We start from the raw sequence: 21,686 nt of genomic DNA, 5'->3' as shown, positions 1-21,686 counted from the left end.
GTTCAAATATTTAAACTTTTAGATCTGCTTTTATATCAAGAAATGGGATTCATCATGGAAAGGTGAACAGTTTCCCCTTTATTTCACTTTTATATGGGGTAAAGTAACAATATAGTATCAACGCATGTGTAATAGTTTGAACAAAGAGAGAGATACATCTGTAGAAGATAAACACTGTGTCTGGTCCCATTTGTGGCAATGATATGCAGCACTGACTGAATTCATCCAGACCTAAAATGACCTTAGTTGTATGTAATTTCAGCTCCCTGCTTTGTAGTTCACCAGCTGTAGCCATTTCAGCTATTCACTTAACTGCTCTGTCTGGTAATGTTTGGCACTAAATGGTTATAAAAATATCATAAAACAGTGGGAGTTGGAACTCCCATGAAGTGATGAATGGGACTTTTTTTTCTGATCTTTGCTTTTCATCTTGTGAAGTTAGTTATTCAAGTTATTCAAATAACAGGATACGGGAGTGAAAATTCAGTCTTTATTTGAATTGGACAACTCATAAACATACTTTTGAATGGCTGTATGGACTACTTTTCAATATACTGCATGACTGACACTACATAAAGTAATAATTTGACATTTTGGGAAATATGCTTGCTGAAAAATGGCAAGTAAGTATCTAGTAAGTATGAAGCTACTGCAAGTAGTAGTAGTAACTCAAAGACTGGAAACAACAGTAACAATAACAGTAACAAAATCTGTCTATCGGCATCCCAATATCACTAATGAATACATTATATCTTGTAAGTTTAATCAACCAAAATGTAAAAATGACACACAATACCTTTTAAGGAGATTTGTGTAATAGAGTCTCAACTGAACTGCTAAGAAAGCAGGCGAGCTGCTGCTCCTCAGATTTCATTACATTTGAAGAGTCAGACTAGTTGTTTGGCCCAGTGTCCAGTCTTTATGATAAATGGCCAATGGTGTTGTAACAGAAAACATGACAGTTTTTCCTCCTAACCTGAGGGGGCGTAACGTCCTGAGCAACCTGAGAACACGGAGAACCCCCAGGATCTTAGCCCCGCCCGCCATTGACACCACAATATCGATCAGAGACACGAACACGAGGAAACCATCTAAAATGTTCCAGCTGCTCCTTAGATAGGCTTTCTCCCCCAGGTACAGACCCATGGACACCACCTGGAGAGATGAAGGGAGAGAGAGATGCAGTATCCCACACAGGTAATGCAAAAGTGGCCAGATGCACACATACACATTCAGGCTTTGATATTTAGATTTCGCATTTATCTTCTCAAACAGGTAAGAGGAGAGGAGAGAGACAAGCAACTGTTCTTTAACTCCAATGAAAAAGAGTGAATACTCAAAAGAAAGAGGAAATAACAGACAAGAATAGGAATCAAGGAAACTAAGGGAATAGGGAAAAGGAAAGGAAATTAAAAGGTTAATTAAAAGTCTGCTACAATTTTAGGCAGCAGTGGAAATCTGGATAATCTACCAACACATCCACATTCAGATTTCATGGTCTCTGTGTGATGACTTTGCAGAAAAATCAAAGCGCTATGGTTTTGTTTGTGTAGTTAACCAGCTTTTATGATGACACTGATTTTTCGCTGACTCCGCTGTAACTGAGGGACATATCTATGATTAAAACAAGAATCCTTAAAGGAAATTTCAGTTAAGACGGTACTGTTTGACTGCTGACATCGCACCCAGCCACCCAGCGACTGCGGCTGCAAAAATTACAGCTGAGGAGGTTTCACTCATTCACTCAGACAAGACCTAATGGGGATTGAACCAGAGAGGGTAAAAGGAAGAGAATATTCTGGAAAAATATCAGTGAGGTGGGAGCAATCAACAACAGTAAGACGAGGAAGATGTGTGAGGAATAAGAGGCAGAAGTTAGGGGCGGAGGAGAAAGACAGAAGCAGCTCAAGAGAAAGTTTCTTGAAATCAAGACTTGGTGGTGAGGTTGGAGGAAAAGTTGCATGGCGGATGTTTCAACATCATTTGACACCTGCCAGCTACATTCATAGAAATAACAACTCGGTGTGTCTGTCATGTCGAAACAGCACTTCAAAGGCGCAACGGGGGTTTCGCCTTCCTTGTTTGGCAGAAAATGCCGCCAGAGAGATTTTTTTGGAATGATGAAAAATTCTGGAGAAGGTGGGATAAGCTACAGTGTTTGTGTGTCTGCACAAGCATTATGATGGCACACTGCTACAACATAAGCCACAGACAATAGATCTTTGAAGAATCAAGTTAGCTCCCAATGGCTTGAAAGGAGGCTATCAAATTGTGTAGTCGGATTCCAGTGTCAAACATCCATTGAGACTTCTGAAATCACACCTGCAACATAACCCAGTTCTCTGCAGCTGCTCCTTATCTGCCGCGTCTTCTTCCAGTTTTGAAGCTTACTGAGCTCTGTTGTAGAGAGTTTCTGGAATATTATATATAATAGCAGAGACGAATTGGGCTTGTAAGGAATGGTTCTAGAAGTTTCTATAGACCTTTTGATGCCATTTGGTTATATCAGTGGATCACTGCCGTGTCTTGAGTTGTCTTAAGAAATAAACTTTTCAGATCCAACTTTCAAGCCTCACACAGCGGGAGTTTGGTTTTTAAAAGATTGATTTTCACTTGTGTATTTTTTAAGGGAACAAGCGAAATTAATCTTAATGACCTCACTATACCGCCTCATAACTATGTGTCACCACTGTGAAAACAGCTCTGTCCTAAAATATCATGTTAGCAGTCCTACAGTATGTCATGATCACATCATAGTATTCAGACAATATTCATGAGCAACTCAGTAGGATAAACTCTTTAGGGCAGCTTCCTACTTGCAGTTCCAAGTTAGCAATATCAGAATTTTTTAACAGCGATGACACCTCTAACTTGGTGAAAAGAAGTACAGATAGGTCAGTAAAGTTTGTTTCCATTTGGTTTCCCTTGTTTATGAATCACCACATATACATAAGACAACAAAAGTAGATAGTTCAGGCTATATTTAAACAACGTGACTAAAGGCCAAGCAATGGGAGTGACACAATAACAGGACATGTTCCTGTACACTCTCATGTAGACATTCTTATTAGGTTTCAGAAAAAAAATAAAAAATAAATAAAAAAAAGACTGTCTGCCTTCTAGAAATACTTGTTGTAAACCGCCCTACCTCTGAAAAAAAAAACACCATGACTGTCACCACAGTGAGTGATGGTAGCAGCAGCAGCAGTGGAAGCATGATAGCAGGCACTGCCATGCCAACTGTTGTCAGGGCATCTTAACTATAGAAATAATGTGGAGGTTGAGGCGTCAGGGGGTGTGACAAAAAAAGAAAATGGAGAGTAATAAAGAAATGGGACAAAATGAAGACAAAGTGGAAGACAGGCAGATAAAGAGAGAAAGATGAGGAAAGAAAATGACACCTATGCATCAGAAAAGTAACCTAAGTAGTCAGTACAGCTCTGTTTAGGAACAGACAATCTTTCCACCTTGTTTTGACAACTAACATGATCCAAAACTCTCACTGTAAGAAAATGTTCCATCTGTCTTCACTTGTGAGATCTGCACAGCAGCGAGTCACTGTCATAACCTATAAGATAGGTCTTTTGTCATGTTTTGACAGGCTGGATAGCGAGTTACAATACATCTGCTCTGTTATTAATAGAAGCCGGCTATACTGAAGCCCCTTCGGGACTACTTGAGTGCTGTGGGGCCTCCATTAAGCAGATCAAATATCACCATGATAAAACATGATGCATGGGAAATCTATAGCTGCTTGGTGCCAGCGCAATCATCAAAGCCTGCTCTTTTCCTCTCACACTACCAGCCTGTCCTTTGGCTGACGGTGCAAGTATGTCACATTAAATTCCAATTTAAATTACATTTAAACTCCATTTGCAATATCACTTTGCGGAAAATATGGCAATTACTGTACTTGTCGCTTCAGCGTTATTTTTGTAATCTGATGTTTAAAATGAGATTTTGTGAGATCACATTGCTGCACATTGATTTGATCCTCTATACTATATTCTTTATAGTACTTTGTAGCCAGAATGTTATAATACTATAAAGACTTTTGGGTGATTAAGTCTGACTGGGTCTGATTATTCAAGTATCTGTCATATATCAGCCAATTTGTATCTGTACGAATTGACCACTGAATGTGTGTGTGTGTGTGTGTGTGTGTGTGTGTGTGTGTGTGTGTGTGTGTGTGTGTTTTGTTATTTTTAACCAAGTGGCCAAAGTAGTCGAGTGGGGTTAACTGTGGCCTAGCAACAGAAAGTTACACATGAGTTATCTCTGGCCTGTATATAGCTACACTTTGGGGTAGCTGACATGGGCTGGGAATCAGCTCAGTTTACCAAGCGCTTACAAATTACAACTGGATAATGTTCAATGGCAAAACACAATCAACATGAGGAAAAAAACTGCAAGGAGGTCGTCAATGACGCACCAGTACAGGGATTTGCATCAATGTATTTAGATTTGGACAACAAAGTTACTTTGGTTTTGGTTAAATGATGATAAGTAATGTCCTGTCTCATGCATCAAAGCACTATTTTGACTTTTTGTTAATATTTAACCAAGGTGACAGTCTTTGCATATGTGGTTAGCAACACATGTTGAGGTTAACACAACATGCTGATTGGTGTACCAGTCAGTCGCAGTATGGCACATAAAACACAACAGCTGGAAGACCCAACTACATCCTTTAAATCAGGTTTTTCGGAAACAATTCAGATTCCTGGTCAGTTCCACCAGGAATGGCGATAAAGTTTTCGATAAGACAAGTTCAGTGTGTTGACATTAGTCCACCGCTGTAGGATATGTGAAACAGTGGAAATGCAGTGCAATACATAAATAGTTGGGTGCTTGAATGTTTAAATATAGCCATGGGGGAAAGAACTGAAACACTTTTTAATTATCATTATGACCGCTTGCTTTTTGTGAAATGTTTTAAATGTTAAAAACTGAAGTGGAAAAAAAAAAAAAAAGCTCAGTCCCCAGGAAAAGGGCTTTGTCTGTCTTTGACACTGTCAAAATAAATGAAAAGAAATGTATCCATATGCATGTTTTTGTTTTCCTCACTGTGCTTGACTCACTGGAGTATGAACCGAACCCTGACTTCTGTGTTCTGTTATGCAGCTAAGTGAACATTTGGTTCGTTGTGCTCTGTGTGATGGTTTTAGGCATGCTATTTAAACTATTTTGACCATCTGGTAAGTATTAAGTGTGAATACAAACATGTTTGTTCTGCATGAGTCAGTAGTGATTAACATTCATACTTTATTTAATTATTAATTTGAAATTGATTCATCAGCTTGCTCATTAAAAAGCTAAATATTTTGTATTTCTTAGTGGTACACACTAATTACAAATCTAGTATTATCCTTCCTCCTGTAGCAGATATCAGCTGCATAGTGCAATCATAGATTTTGCAGAGCAACACCAAACAGGTCCAGTGGAGTAGTATGGAAATGTAGTATCTTGCTCAAGAGTTCTGATTTAAACAAGTAAAGAACCAAATTATTCATTTTCACTGGTTAGACCATCTCAGTCTGATGTAAAGAGTCTCAATGCAAGAGTTCTTACCAGGCAACACTTTCTGTGCTGCTGGAATGCACTTTAGGAAATGGCATTCATCGTGCTCATGTCTGAAGCCTGAAAAAGTTGCTTGGTAATGCTACTTAGAGCTAAAAATCCAGTCTGACTGCATTTCTTTTAGCTTCTGTCACTAAGCTGCTCAGTAAGTGATACGAAGCTGTTTTGAAGAAGAAGAAAACATAATTTATTGCTCTCTACTCAGCTCCACATATTTGAAGCTGTACAGCCTCAAGCGAATTGCTGTTTCATGACAGCCTCAGGGTTGAATGACTGAGAACCAACTGAGATGGGGGAAAAGAACAAATAGAAAAGAAGCTGCATACTGGAACTTTAAATTTGGCATGATGACAGTATAAACACAAATAGTGCAAATGAATGGCTGCTAAAATGCTTTAGTCTGTCAGGCCTGCTTCAGTTTATAACACTCTGATCACTTTTAGTAGGCAAAAGATGCAGTGTCACAAGAACAAGTCAACTCGGTACAAGTTAGTGTGAGAAAGACAGAGATAGACAGAGAGAGAGAGAGAGAGAGAGAGAGAGAGAGAGAGAGAGATGGGAAGACAGCAAAATCTACACTCCCCTTTTTGCCTCTAATTAGAGACTGATGTTCAAGGTCAGACTCACTGTGTGCAGGTAACACTGTTTACACTGATCACTACTGCTCATGTTTGTGTGTGTATGTGCATTTGTGTGCATGGACAGGAAATGAGAACAGGCCGTCTCTGTGATGGAGTGCATGTCGAGGAGGAAACTCTGTTTAATTAGTGCTCCTCAGAGAGAGATCAGACTGACCAGCCTGGTAGCGCAGATTAAGAGCAACAGCCAGAGAGAGAGAAGGATAGGAGGGAAGGAGGGTGCGATACAGTGAGAATAAAATCTAGTTGTTTTAGTCCTGTATTGACACAAATATGAGAGAACAAAAGGCACTCGAGAACATTACCTCAAGTGTCCATGAATTAATTCATTAGTGTTTTGTTCAAAGAAAATGTCTTACATTGCTTATCCGCACGATACATTTACTGTATAAACGGCATAATTACTTTTTTCCCCCATGGCAATGTTCCCAAGCACACAGCTCAACACGTGAATGCGTGTAGCATTTACTTAACAGATATAACAGAGACATGAAATGAAAGTAATTTGCCATGCATTTGTTTTGTACAGGGTGGCACAACAGTGTTGCAGTGGTTAGTGCTGTTGCCTCACAGTAAGAAGGTCCCTGGTTTGAACCTCAGCTGGAGCCAGTTTGCATGTTCTCCCTGTGTCTGCGTGGGTTCTCTCCAGGTAGTCTATATTGGGTAGGTATGGATTAGAGTTGCATGATACCCACGGTACCCTGCAGTGTCAAATCGTGACAGTTCCTACTATAGGCTACTAGAAATTCTACACGATGGTACTACCGTGGATTACTATACTACCGGTGCCAGTTGTAAGTCAGCAAGCCCCACTGTGACCCTGAGGAGAATAAGCAGTTACAGACAATAGATAGGATGGGATTTGTACATTACATAACTGGATCACGTTTGCTGGTGAAGACATTTAGCAAGATACCCAAACAACATATCCATTCATGTGGTATTTTGGTAATGTCAGTGAGTAAGCAAGCAGAATTAGCCGACATCCTCCGATCAAGACAGTATTCTGTCAACAGTTCATCTGCATGAGCAAGCTAACGTTAGCTAATAGGTGAACCAGCTTAAAACACATAATCACAATATATTTTGACATGCTTTGCTGCAATGTTAGTTTTGATTTTGGACTCGATGTTGTGGTGGCTGCTGGTGTTGCACAATGTTGACACCATAGGGAAGCAAAGAGTACAGAGGAAGTGAAAAAACACAACATCCATTTTGCTGGGAAAATTGTCCCACGTCCCTACATACAAAGCTATGTTACAACCTGTTTAGACACCAGCTATAATAAAGTGAATAAAACATAAAATTCATACATAAAATGCCCCAGAACCTTACATATAACATATGACATATACATACCTTACATACACATAAAATTACGTAGGTTAATAATTAAGTCACTAAGCTGGAAAATAATTAGAGGTAAATAATTAAGTAAGTAAATAGTTCAGCAAGCAAATTAGTTAGTAAGTTAATAATTAAGTAATTCATCAAGTAAGTTAGTAAGTAATTATGTAGGTACAGCAGTGTGTAAACAAGTAATGAAACCAACAAGTAGCCAGTTAATCTAAGGGTGTCATTGCTAAATGAGGCTTTTTCAGCTGCCTTGATAAAACTGATGTGTATGTTAAAATAATAAATGCTGACACAAATATATTAAGACAAATGAGTGTGTACTTGTGTACGTGTGGTGGGATTTTGACAGCTCTGATAATATTAATGTGCAAATACAAGTGGATTCTGTGGCAGTTCAATCACAGGACAATTACCTAATTATTGAGTAAGTGCGGTGGCCACACCTTTGATTCCACAGTGAGTGGAAGTTAATGCCACAGTACAGAAGTTGATATACTATTTGAGATAAGGACAAAGAGCAGCAGGAGTGTTCAGGGACCATATTTGAGTATGCAAATGAAGCAGGGCACAGATAACAATGGAGCTCGACTGATTAAATTACAAATGGAGGGACAAAAGAGCAGAGAGAATGATAAGAGACGGATGAATATGAAATTAATCAAATGAGCGGCGCAGAGAAGATAAGGCAAGTGAAAATGTGAGTGATCGGAAGACTGATCGAAGGAATGGAAGCAAATAAAGATACGAAGAGGAAAATACAGAAGAGAATAAATAAACCGAGCCAAGTTCAACCTGAGGCCAGAGGCATATATGTGCATATATGTGAACTCTGCACCACCACAGCGCTGAGCTGATCGACATGTCATTGTGCTACACATGTCTTCATTATCCCTGGCCATAAATAAATCACTATAAGGTTTCCACCAATGCAGAAAATGTCTGGAGACACAAGGTCCTTAAATAATGGATGATGCCCTGTCTTCTGGATAGCAGATTAGTGGATTAAAATGTGAATGTGTGTTTGTATGCGTGCATGTGTGTGCGTATGTTTATCGATGGGAGGTCCAGGGGTAGCTAAAGGCCAGCTGAAGAGAGATAGCCTTCTAATTAACTGCATTATCTAGCTGCCCATCGCTAATGGGACATGTGCATGTGATTAAACTGCAAGTTGCAGAGTTGTCAAGAAATAAGGAGGAGGGAGTGGAAAGGGATGGGAGGATAGACTGCAACAACTGGAGAATAGAGATAAGAAAGAAGACAAGGAGAGGAAAGAAGGGAAAAAGGATGGAGAGAGAGAGAGAGAAGTGAGAGTGAAGAATAAAGCAGATAGGAAATTAGGAGAGGAAAGAAGTGGGCAGGATAAGAGAAAGAGAAAAAGAATGTACAAAAAGACAAGTGTTTTGAAACGGAGAAGAAACAATACAAGCAGAGGAATGAAGATAAGAAGCAAAGAGGAAAGAGGAAGATGAGATGAGATACAAGGTCAACATGGGAGGGCAAAGAGGAAAAGAATAATGGAGGAGAGAGGAAAGGGATAGGGATGCATTGCAGGGTAAGGAAAGGAGACTGGAGAATGTAAAGAAAGTAGAACAGACCAACAAGAAAAAGGAAAGGAGAATTTTACCTTGACAGTCATCTCTGCAACAAAGATGGCAGTAAAGATGTAGTTGGAAATTGTGAGAAACACCCGTTCCTGTAACAAAAGAAGAAAGGGAGAGTTTTAAACGAGATGTGGAGGATGAAATGAGACAGAAAGAAGTGGCAGAAACACTGTAAAGTACGGAGAAGAAAAGCCCTTGACTCTACTCTTCAAAGCAGGATATCAGAATCACAATTAGTTCGGGTCAGATCACATCGCTTTGAATGTTTTGGTGATGCTTGATTGCAGAAAAGTGGTTTGATGTCAAAATCCAGTGAGATTGGAAGGAAAGAAGGAAGGCGAGATAACATTTTGAAGTACATTCATTGTATTAAATAACTACTGGTTTATAAGTCATTTGTAGAATTGTTTGTTTATAAAAAAATAGAATACATAACATACACAAATGTAAGAATATATATAAAAACATTGTTATAAGATCAATATTTCTAATGACAGCAGATTTCCAAACATAATAACATATTGGAGCAAAACTGCACTGTGTGTCCAACACATGTACTTAGTAGTAACCACGATCAGTACATGATGATAGTTCTTACCAGACTGCCTTGCAGTATTTTTGGCCTCTCCAAAGCCACAGTGATGCAGTTGAGAAAGATGAAGGCCAGGACCACGTAGTCAAAGAGCTTATGGGCGATAATGGACTGGCAGAGCAGTCTGAACCTGACAAGACAGAAAGATGGGGGGTTAGAGGGAAGCAGCAGATACGAGGAGGATTTAAGATTTATCCAAGAACTGTGCTTAAGGATATGCGTTCATGTGTAACTTCATTAAATATAGATGAAGATTTTTCAGTCCTCCTCCGAGAACAGTTTATTTAAGATATCCCTAAAATACACGCTCTCATGGGTTAAAGGGCATTCTTCTACTGTGATATTCTGCAGTGTTTCATCTGTTGAAAGCCACATGATTAAATGAACCAAAGGCATAAACAACTCCATCACACCGGGATGTTATCTCAGGACACTTTTTATATACAGCAGGTCTAGATCATACTCTCATAATATTATATACAGAGACTCAACAATGTTTGCATGCTGTGACCTGAACCACTGGTGTGGGGACAATAACACCCATAGACCCCTTGCAGGTTTGTTTTCAAATTGTCAGCTCCAGAGCCAGTAAAGGCAGTAAGCAGCTCTTGAGTGAAGCCCTCAACCGTCTCAGCTCATCTGCCAGCTATAAAAGGGAATAGAATATACCTACTGCTGCACCTGTTCTCCCCGGGTGAGGAAATCAATGTGCTAATCTGACTGCTTTTCCTCTAGACCTGGCAACTATGTCCCTTTATCTATTGATTCAAATCTGGCAACCCTGTCCCCTGATATCGATCGTGACCGGCGGCATCGCTGGCGTAGGCGCTTATCCCACCTGAGACCCAACTTCTGTTCTTGGCTTGTTTCTCGTTTTGTTTTGTTTGTTTGTCTTCTTACCTCACTTTAATTCTGCTTTAGGTACACTTGTTAGAGCAAACACACACATATGCCTACACACACACTGAGGCATATATAGTACACTGAGGCATAAACGCGCACATATGCTCACACGTTCCCACAAGCACATATGCAAAGTCCTCCACAAACGAACGAATGCATGAACACTACCAAAGATATGGCCTAATGCTAGTACACACACCACCAACACACACAGCCCTTGCTTGACAGATGGCACCTGCCAGGATGCCAAAACACAGCCCTGGGGCCTGGCTTCCCTTAAGTGGCTATCAGCAAGTAGGGAATCGGGTGAGTAAGCGAATGGATGAGTGATTTTTCTTTCATGTTGCTTTCAGGGGCGTTTCTACCAGCAATGCATTGACGGCTGGGAGAAAAACATAATGACACAAACACACACACACACACACAACTTGGAGCCTATAGTCAATAACACCATCTAGAACAAAAAAAAATAAAATGCTTTGGAGAAAGCGCACAGCGACATCACTTTAACAAGACATTTGTGAAACCAGAAAACAACTGTTTTTTGTGTGTGAACAGACAAATGGTTTGACTATGCAGCTCCCTGTTCTTCTGCATTATCAGGACAGCGCTGGTAAGGTTTTCTAACATTTGTTTTCTGGAGCATTAGTCTCGCTTGTCTCGCTAATCTTTCCACATTTGGCTTCTCTGCGCTTGAGCACAGCTCAGTAGTTTGGCCAAAGCAAACTATCACAAGTACTGACACATTCATCAAACACATTCATTAATCACATTTTTTGTTCAGACCATTTCCCACTGACCACTGTCAGGTTATCACCTGAAAATAAAATCTCTAAATCGAGGGTCTAAGGATAAAGGGTGTCATTTGCTGTATTCATATCATAAAGCCTCTTGAGACAAATATTATCTTCTTTTCCGGTGCTAATTTTCAGTTGCTTTGACTAAACTCACTTGTTCTGTGGGGAGAACAGGTAGACGGACCACTCCTCTCTGCTTTCACACCAGTCTGGCTTGTACACCTCCATCATCTTCTGGATACGGAAACACAAACTCTGGAGGAAAGAGGAGGGAAATGGGGATAGATATGAGAAGTGGGGGCACGTGAAAAGATCAAATTATTGAGCAAATCAATAAGAAATCTCAAATCATTTATAAACTGTATATCATTACTGTTTTTCTGTATTTCGGCTCATTGGAGCATCATTTTCTCTTAACTTGAGCAGTATCATACTTCTTGCTAAAAGTGCCACATGGATCAACACCCAGCACTACAGTGTATTCTCTCCATAACGCAAATACTATTAAGATGATGATTCATGATTCACCCGGATGAAATTAGAAGATCTCTGGCATGCTTGGAAATTTCATAAAGTGACTACCAACTCACTGCAGAGGTTAGATAAACCAATAGTGCTGCCTCATTTCTACTTTCTAACTCCCAGAGTGATTATGTTTTTATCAGTTATTATCTCGAAAAATCTGGGAACCAATAAAGAATTCCCCATTCATCCACTGCTAGCAGCTTCCCTGAGTGATGCCCTGAAGCTACTCTCTCATTTGGACACATATACAACAATAAAAAGATATACAACTGCTGTTTTAGCATCTAAAGTATCTAGTTTAGCACCTAGTTCATATAGAATTAAAGGAAGTGGCACCATATCACCTTAGGAGGTAATAATCATTTATTTATGTATTCTTTATTGAGTGACTTACATAATCTGTCTCTTCATCAAGGTCTGCTCTGTCCTTGCGAGCACTGACATGAGGAAAAACCTCAGCCATCAGTTGCGTGTGGGGACCCGGTGTCTTGCCATTACAGTCCCGGTGGTCCACTCCTAAACCACTACCAGCTCCAGACCCCCCAGTGATGGATCCCCCTGCCCCAGACCCACTCCTCCTCCCGGAGTCTAGGTGAACGGGGGGCAGGCCCGGGGGCTGTCCACCTGCCCGATGCAGCTCTGGGAGCTCTAGAGAAAGAGCCCGTCGATCCCTCCTCACAGCAAAGTGTCTGGAGAAGAACGATGGAGGTGGAGGTGGATGATGAGGGTGTAAAGGATGATGAGAGTGGGATGGGTGTGAGAGAAGAGACTCCTGCTCAGCGGCATAGGGGTAGGAGTGGGGGGAGCGGGTGCTGTGTACACGGAGGCTCCCTCCTACTATAGGAGCCCCACCAAATCCATAGCTCCTCCTGCCCAGACTGTTTGAGCTTGACCTGCAGAGGAGAAAAGATCATACAATTAAGAGGAATTTAATATTGATGAACAATTCATAATGCATTAATAAAGAGGTACTCAACACTGTTCTACAGGGTTTAGTCAGGAAGTTAATGATGTTAAGTTTTGATGTTGGTAACTAAGGTTCAAATAAGGTATTGAGAATTCATTAAGGCAATAACTGAACTCAAAAAGTAAATATTTTTGTCTACCTGCGGCTCCATGCAGACTGTGGAGGGAAAGGACGCCCCCAGTTGTGGTAGTTTGGACTGCGGCCATGACGCTAGAAAAGACAGCAGTGAAGACCCAATGAATATGTGCTCTAAACATGTATGGGCTAAGAAAAAAAGAAGCTATTGTGAAACCCCCGTATTGCCTTTATATGGCAAGATTTTTTTATCTTCTGTCTAAGCTTTTAAAAGACTGGACATGTGGCTAATTTGTCATATTTACATCATAATAATGTGAATGTGAAGCATAATTGCACCCTATTTTTGTGGCCACACCTCAAAGAATTTTGATGACAGATACAGGTGAGATTATCAGACTGTTGTAAACAAAGTCGCAGGTCAACCAAACCAATGGGAAAGAACAAACAAAAGCAAATAATTAAATTCATACCCAAACTGTAAACATTCAACCCAATTTGCAGGCAAACTTCCTGGTTCAGATTTGACCCATAAAATCTACCTTAGTTGTACAAGCAAATTTTTCAAGTACCATGAGAGATTACTACCAATAATATGGGTACACTAACTTCTTTGAATAAAGTCTGTGTAATAGCAAATCTGAGATTTATTTTAAATATGTTGGAAAATAGTTGCTGAAAACATGTGAAAAGACTTTAAACAACATATTACTCAAAGGTGGAGTTAGAGGTTTTTTACTGGATTTTCACCAGTTTTCAGTCCAGGATTTTTTTGGGCGGTCCTAAACGGCGGCTCAATGATACACTGGGACCACCCTGAGCATACCCCTGCACCCTTAGCAGAGAGATAGAGATGAATTCATCTCGCTCAGAGTGTTTTAAAGTTAGTCATGTCATTTTCTGAACTCATCTGACACATTCTAGTCTCAAAGTTTTAAAAATTGTTGCTTGACTGCTCCCACGAGTGGGCATGGCTTCAGCACATTCAGCGGACACGCCCCCACAGTCCTGGAGCTGAAAATACTGCTCATTTTCTGACACCTAATTTCATAAAATTGTTGATATGTTTAATCATTCAAATTTGGCTGGTTGGTTAATAACACTTTCTTTTTTGGTGTGACAAATTCAGAACACATATTTATTCTTCCTTTGCAGTGAATTAATATTGTACTTTTTGATGGTGTTAACGTATTTATTTATTTTGATAGTGAACTTTTGCTGGGTTTCTCCCTTTTACTTTTCACTTTTAAACTCATTAAAAGTTCTTAACTTGTCAGCCAGAAATACTCTTAAGCAAGTATCTCCCACCTCCTCCAATGGAAGTGCTTAGTGGCTGCCAGTATATAAAAAAAATGGATGTAGAGGGCATGACAGTGTGTTAATATGGAGCTATAGGGATAATTGGAAAAGAGCACGACTGCTACTGGTCAATCATTTATGAACAAATAAGTAAATGACTGAACAAATGAAATATAAACTGGGCTTTTCAAATGAGATTGCCGTTCACTCAGCAGGCTGTCATCACGTTTAATATGCAAACCCCTGAGTGCCAGTTCCACTTAGAGGAACATAACCAGTTGTGTTTGTTTCCGCGTGTCTAATCCTTTCAGCATGATAGGCCTAATTATACGTTTTACCCTTGGAAACGTACATGTCACCAATCACAGCCTGAGTCAGTGCCATATACCAGAGAATCTATGCATCCGTCTCTATAGAAACTGCAGTGAAGGGTGCACGCTTGCTATTAAATAACACCTTGGTCCTCACAGACCTGCACTGCGGCTCATTCAAGAGGAACATTAAGAGAGTGTGTGTGTGTGTGTTTGAGACAGCAAATATTACTGTCAAGGCAAGTTGTTTCACACTATATAGCAATTTGTTCCACACTATACGGCATAAAACCCCAGACAACATCTGATACTAATGTACTGCATATAATATAAGTCAGTCTGCTCGTTTGCTGCCAAACATACTGTAACTACAGCAACTTTTTCTTTTAGAAAAGGCAAGTGAATGTTACAAATTACCATTACATCAAATAAACCAACAGTTTATATCAAGATATACTGTATACCTCTGCATCAATGCAGTGTGTTGCTGAGCACAGGTTGTTTTCCAGTCAGTGAATGCTGCTTATTGTGTTATACTGTCTATTGATTTCTGTCAAAGTACAATTTTGCTGACACTGAACTGAGGTCAACTATGATACTCAAAACGGATTCTGCTGATCTAGGTTGTGTGGTCATTAAATATAAGTGAAGTGAAAAGAAAATCAAACTTTTTTTTAAATGTTTACAACACCATTCTTACTCTATGTATACATACTCTGTATATACATACTCTTTTATAGTGCTTTATTGAGAGCACCCTTTCTTTTTGCATTCTTTACTGTTCTGGAAACGCTACAGCTATTCACAGAAACAAGAAAGGAAAAATTTTAGATATTAACAATTGCTTTTTGACTAGTTGTAATTCCAAAACAACATCATTGGTAGCAATAATTACAAATATCTAGAACTTCTCACTACTGAAAATGCTTATTTTAGATTCATGCAACATAATTACAGCTAGTCAACTTTTACCACTGACTTGACTATTCAAACTCAATTACAGATATCTATAATTCCATATTGACATGTTATAATTCCAAGTCAACATATCCATAAGGTAATATTGACTAGTTTCAATTCTAATTGATATCTTAGCAAATGATAATTATTGATGTCAACAATTAAACATGTGTTGATATCAATAGTTCTATATTACTTCTTAGTAGTGGCAATGTTTATTGTAGATATCTAGGATTGTTCTTACATTATAGGTACCATGAATTCAATTTTTACATTGTCAAAATTAAATTAAAATCTATTTTGCGGCTTGATATTGCAACTAGTAAGAGTGCAATAGCAGATATCTAGGCAAATCCTTATGCAAACAAATTCTCAAGACAGAGCAGCACACCCATGACACTGATTGTTGTGATGCAGCACAATCAAGTCACAGAGTGATGAATCATCGGCTAATCAACAGTGGCTGATATACTGTGTAAGACAGTAAAACAAACAAACCACCCAACAAAGATGGAACTGATTCATACTGTAGTTTGAAATGATTTCATCAAAGAGGATCAAAGGCCCTTGGAGCTGCTGATAAAACTATTATAGGCATCTTTCTGAATGCTTATCATTGCAGTATTTGCTCAGAGTGATGTAAATGGTATCTTCTGATTTCAATTGACCTGAAGCACTACGAGAGAGGAGGAGGAGACTTCACAGTGAAGTGGATCTTCCACACGCACTGTGTATAACATTATAACCTTAGATTATCATCTCTGTAGCTTCCCATCTCTTTCCTTTACCATCTCTCTCTTCTGTTTTCCCCTCTCTACTTCTCTCTCACTTTTTCTGTGACTGAATAGAAGAGGGGGGCAGTCAATTAATATAAGTTGCCATGGCAACTGGATGCTGAGCCAAACCTTATAGTTTAACTGTTAGTTTAATTTTATCCCCCATAAGAATGCACACACCCTGGCATCATTGCTGTGTGATTTCAAGTGTTTGGTGTTGGTTCTGTAAAAGGTATTTGTTCATTTTCTCTCTCTGTCTACAAATGCATCTGTGCTTACCAGAGAGAGGGAGCGTCTCTCAAGGCTACTCTTGCCCAGGCTCATCACACTGCTCTTTCTGGACTCGATGGTGAAGCTCCGCCTCTCTGAGGAATAGGATCCTCTGGACCCTGAAAGACCACCCAGTTCCAGATGGCCATTGGGTGTCAGTGTGCAGATCCTTGGGTCTATAGGTAGTTGAAAGAGAGCAGTTAAGAGTATTTTCAATATTTTGTTTTTTGGCCATGCAATGTAAGCTGATTTATGACTTTAGTTAATTCCTGAAGTTATCTTGTGACAACCCTGTGTTACTCAATCTTTCTATTAGGCTCTCTTGTCTGTCTCTTTTTCCCCTTTTTTCCAGAATGACATTTGCCAATTGCTATACATGCAGCAATGCATATACAGCAACTAAGAAAGCTAGACAAAGCTCATGAATATCTGGAGAAAGTCAAAATGAATCTGGAAATCACAAACTTAAAAAAAAAAAATGGTTGCAAGTTTTGTAACTAAGGGAACTATCAGTGGTAAAAGTTCAATAAAAAAGAAAATCTCATTTTGTTTTGTTCACTAAATTATAAAAAATGAAAAAAGCTTTAATTGAATATCCTTCTCAAATGAAAAAAATATATATAGTTGGTTCAATTTTTAAGATTCCTACGAGAAACTGAGATTAAAAAAAAAAAATAGAGAGGCGAAGAACAAAAACTGACCCACATAAAATAAAGAAAATCCAAACTACCAAAATCAATCGCTCTGTGCTGTGTAAGTGGACAGACAGCAAAACACTTGTATTGTTGTATTCCCATCTACTGCAGAGTTTCATCTTTTGCTTACACTGCACTGCAGAGATCACATCTCCTCTGCAGCAGTAGCCCACTCGCACTATATAGAAGTGGTTCTCCCAGTCTCTGAACTCGTGTTTAATCCTCTCTCAACTGCATTTACTGGGTCTGTTGAGGAAGGCTGCATAGCTGGAACAGGTTGATTGTGGGCTCTGGATAAAGATAAAGCTCATTCATATTTAAAGTCGGCTGGATATTCTCTGAGTTTATGCAAGTTCAAAGCTTTTGGCACATACGTAGTTCGTAGGTCTTACTTTTTTGGGTTGAGCACATCTAACATCTTGAATCATCAGTGGGAAACAAAGATTGCTGGCTTGAAAGTGAGATTCAAACAGATTGTTGGTTGTGTTGTTCGGTTTTTTACAAGAATGGCAACATCTCTGATTGTGATATTAGTGAGGGAATTAAATTTGAGACATAACTCACAGAAACCAGGGATTTAGTTTTAAAATCTTAAAAGCACAGATTTAAAATAGAATTGCTTTCTAAATAATTGCCAGCAAACTGTGCTTTTAACTGTACACACAGCAAGCTTGATAGTATCAAAGGAACCAATGGTGCAAATAAAATACATGAATGTTACAGATAGCATTGCCATTGTAAATATCATTTAAATTTATTGTTCAGCATTCAGGAGCTTAGGCAAAACTTTTGACAGTTAATCCGCATTCAAATGAGCTTTGGGTAGTGTCCTGAAGTATCGTCACTGGCTGAAATTCAGTCAGAAAATGTGGTTGGGAGTTTGGGATGAATGCTTTTGAGGCAGCAATCATATAAACCGATTGCTGACACACATTGTATTTGCTTACTAACAGATAGCGACGTACAGCATATAGCTTTAGCAAGACAGAGAGTGAAAGACAGTGACGTCTTTTCTTTTGAAAAGAAAAAATAAAATGAGCAATTTATGATTATGAGCAATTCAATTATAATAACTTCATAAAAACTGGACTTTGGGGTATAATCAGAATATGCTGGAGAGATTATATATGTCACCTGGCATGGGAATAACAAAGCATCCCTAAGGAGAAGCTGAAAATGATGTCTGGACTATCTTGCCTTGCCTGCTGCTGTGACCTGGCTTTAGAGACACACCAACTAGCTAACGTATATTAAGTCACAGCCTGCAGTCAGATATTTTAAATTATGTTAAGGCACTGACGGATAAACCTCAAATCAAAATATACTTTAATAATGAGGATGAGAAGGAAACAGCTCACCAGACAACTTTATAGAGTCGTGTTTCTCGCTCTCGTCAAAGTTGGAAGAGGAGCGGTCATCATCCGAATAAGAACGATTGGCATCACCCTGGAGATAAAAAGAGGGTGAGAGACAGATAGGAGAAAAAAAGAGGAAAAAGAAAGTGTGAATTACACAGGGCCCATGCTAGAGGAGACTCTCAAAGTGCACTGTAACAGATTTTGACTTAGGACCTCTAATCTCCTGTGCGACATCAGTCAAACCAACAGACTCTGCTGTCTCTCTCCCAGCAACTGTCAGACATATTTAAGGTTATCAGAGTGGCTCAGATCTGTGTTACATCAGTGTTAAATTGGTAAAACCTTCAAACTGCTGACACACTACTCCAGTAACCCTACGGATTTGGTTTAAAAGACAATAGGATTTCTTTGTCACACTGGGAAAATCTGGAGTAAATTGTGTCAATAATCCTGAGTGTGTGGAAGAAGCAGACAGAGTGCGGAGAAGCAGCAAGGTGAGAACGCCACAGGGGGAAAGACCAACAGTGAGGGAAGGAGAGAGAGAGAGAGACAGAATGAAAGACTGATGGTTGCTTTTTGTTTTGGCATTTCCAAAAGATCAGTCAAAAGCCTTGTCACTCGTGTCAGCGCTTCGACTCACACATCATAGCCACATGACGTGAATATGATAATGCTTTGATCTATGTATGAAAACAACTGGATTACTCAACCACACTACAATTTTTCCAGTGATACATCTGAGAGTTTGACAGTTGACGGCTGACTGACGGCATTTTTTTTCCAGTGTTTTCCACCGAGATTGATGGCTTCCTAGGACACTATTGTGTTTAATACACCATTATTATGTTTTGACTGTTGATACAGCCTCTGACAAATATATGTAATTATTCTTTCTACAGTATAAAATTGATTTCATACCCTTTGCCTGCATAGCCACAGGACTTACCATACAACATGTATTTAAAATAGACAGTAGCCATGTTTCCATTTAAATTTATCAACGTTAACCACTGCTGACTGGTTCACATGATTACAGTAGCAGGAGATGATGCCATTCTGCTTTGACTGAGTTATGACTCTGAGAACAATTTAGCACAACTCATTGCTGTGAAAACAAATCTCCGTCTGGGACAATCTGGAACGATCAACATAATTGTTATACTGAATGTTTTTTTTACCAATTGGGTAACATGTTTTACTATGTCCTTGAAATTACAGATTCATGCCATAATACATTATCTATCAAGATAATATAGTACATTATGTCTATGGCTAATAGGGACTATTGATAAACTTAATCTATGCAACTTTTAACTTCTTTATTGTATCCCTCACAATAAATCCCACCTATACAAGACTATTTCTTACTTAACAGTGAGGGATAATAACAGTTGCAAGTACTGGTGGTTCAGTCTATAAGCTATATGAGAGTGTTTCATTATTAGAGACTCCGTGCATGTCAATCTGCCCAGTTCTGTGATTATGAAAATCAGCAGGAAACAAAAGCCTGGGTTTATTTTGGCTGTGAAGGTTGCTGACAAAGGTTAAAGTCTTTAGTCTTTGAAAAGCACAGACAGATGGATGTCAGCTGCTCATGGGGGAGGATGCTGTTCATCGAATAAACGAATGGATGGATGGAGATAAGCTAAACATAGAAGAGCTGTCAAAGTTTGAAGGTTTATGTAAATCAGAGACATCTTCAAATTAGAGGCCACGTTTTGCTAAATACCAATTCATCTCCACAATATTAGAAATGTGGCATTCATTTCGAATAGATTCTACTCCATCAATTTATAAGCCAAGGTTTGGTAAATTAAGATTAATTTGGACAACGTTAGAAACTTGACACTGGTTTAGAGTAAATAATTCAATAATTGTGAGGTAAGCGGTTGTTTATTTGCTGCACGTCCTTAGTTCTTTCCAAGCTCCTTGTTAAAGGACAGTAATACTTTGAAATATATCACCTCTTCTGGTGCAGGTTAAACCTATCAATCTTCTTAAAAGGATGAATAATGAATAAGATGAGAAATCTGGTCCCGGCACCTCAATCATTAATAACTAAATTATAATGTGGGCTAATGAAACAAGCTGACATCCCGCAGTTTAAGCCCATGTGGCATGTGTGTCCTTACCTCTGCCTGAAAACCTTCAACCAAGATGGCCACCAACAGGTTGAAGAGGACATAGTTTCCAAAGGTCATGAGGGCCACAAAGTAGAGAGCGGCAATTGGTGAAGTGGCTGCCATACCATTGTACAAAACCACATTCCAGTCCTCCTGGGTCAAAATCTGAGATAATTACGTATACAAACACAAACAGGGTGTTAATAGCACACAAGTAAACCACTTTAAAAAAGTTAGCAATTAAATATCAGTAGAAACAACAACATTTACAGAAAGTATCCCCATGCTATCTCAGAGTTATAGGATGCTTTAAAGACTTTTTGGTGTATTACTAAAAATATGGATCACTGCAAGCTTGAAAAACTTGGAAAATTTGATTCATAACTAATATGCAAAGGTTTACATCATTAGAGTTCTAGGTGGTTAGATATACAGGTTAAGGTATGTATGAAATATGCCGAAATGCATTTTAAAAAATAAGTGCAAGTCATCTGCATATATAGAGAAACGTAGATCATAGGCAGAGCAGTTATGTAGAGATATGTGCTAGCATGTTTGTGTGCCAGTGACATGTTGATTACCTGGAAAACAGTGACAATGGCCCAGAGCAGGGAGTCAAAGTTCTTCCTGTCTGGTACTGTGTCACCGGTCTCTGTCCTGAGACTGAATTTACAGCCAAAGATGTGCATTCCCAGGATACTGAAACACAACAGTAGATCCTCTGATGATGTTAACATACTGACTAACACTGAAAATATATCATCTGCTTTACCAGGCCGATAATGGAATGCAGATCTTTGCAGATTTAGGTAAGCATGATGAATGCAAGACCTACTTGTCTTTGAGAGGCTTTCAGTGAT

The 21,686-nt window shown here is 39.1% G+C and overlaps 1 protein-coding gene across 1 annotated transcript in view; it reads right to left on the bottom strand.

The window, feature by feature from the left end:
- Positions 1–21,686, bottom strand: part of LOC104925983 (voltage-dependent T-type calcium channel subunit alpha-1I) — a 128,627-nt gene that overhangs the window by 47,900 nt on the left and 59,041 nt on the right. Inside the window, exons 11-20 of the mRNA XM_027282657.1 lie at positions 21,408–21,525; positions 20,836–20,991; positions 18,704–18,791; positions 16,660–16,826; positions 13,099–13,169; positions 12,387–12,885; positions 11,622–11,722; positions 9,774–9,897; positions 9,199–9,267; positions 977–1,155 (exon numbers count right to left, since the gene is read on the bottom strand). Coding sequence (XP_027138458.1) covers positions 977–1,155; positions 9,199–9,267; positions 9,774–9,897; positions 11,622–11,722; positions 12,387–12,885; positions 13,099–13,169; positions 16,660–16,826; positions 18,704–18,791; positions 20,836–20,991; positions 21,408–21,525 — 1,572 coding nt within the window. The remainder of the gene's footprint in view (positions 1–976; positions 1,156–9,198; positions 9,268–9,773; positions 9,898–11,621; positions 11,723–12,386; positions 12,886–13,098; positions 13,170–16,659; positions 16,827–18,703; positions 18,792–20,835; positions 20,992–21,407; positions 21,526–21,686) is intronic.

This window comes from Larimichthys crocea, chromosome X (genome assembly GCF_000972845.2).
Source record: "Larimichthys crocea isolate SSNF chromosome X, L_crocea_2.0, whole genome shotgun sequence".
Classification (NCBI taxonomy): Eukaryota; Metazoa; Chordata; class Actinopteri; family Sciaenidae; genus Larimichthys; species Larimichthys crocea.
Note: the sequence above shows the minus strand (reverse complement) of the source record. Positions and strands in the feature narration are given on the sequence as shown.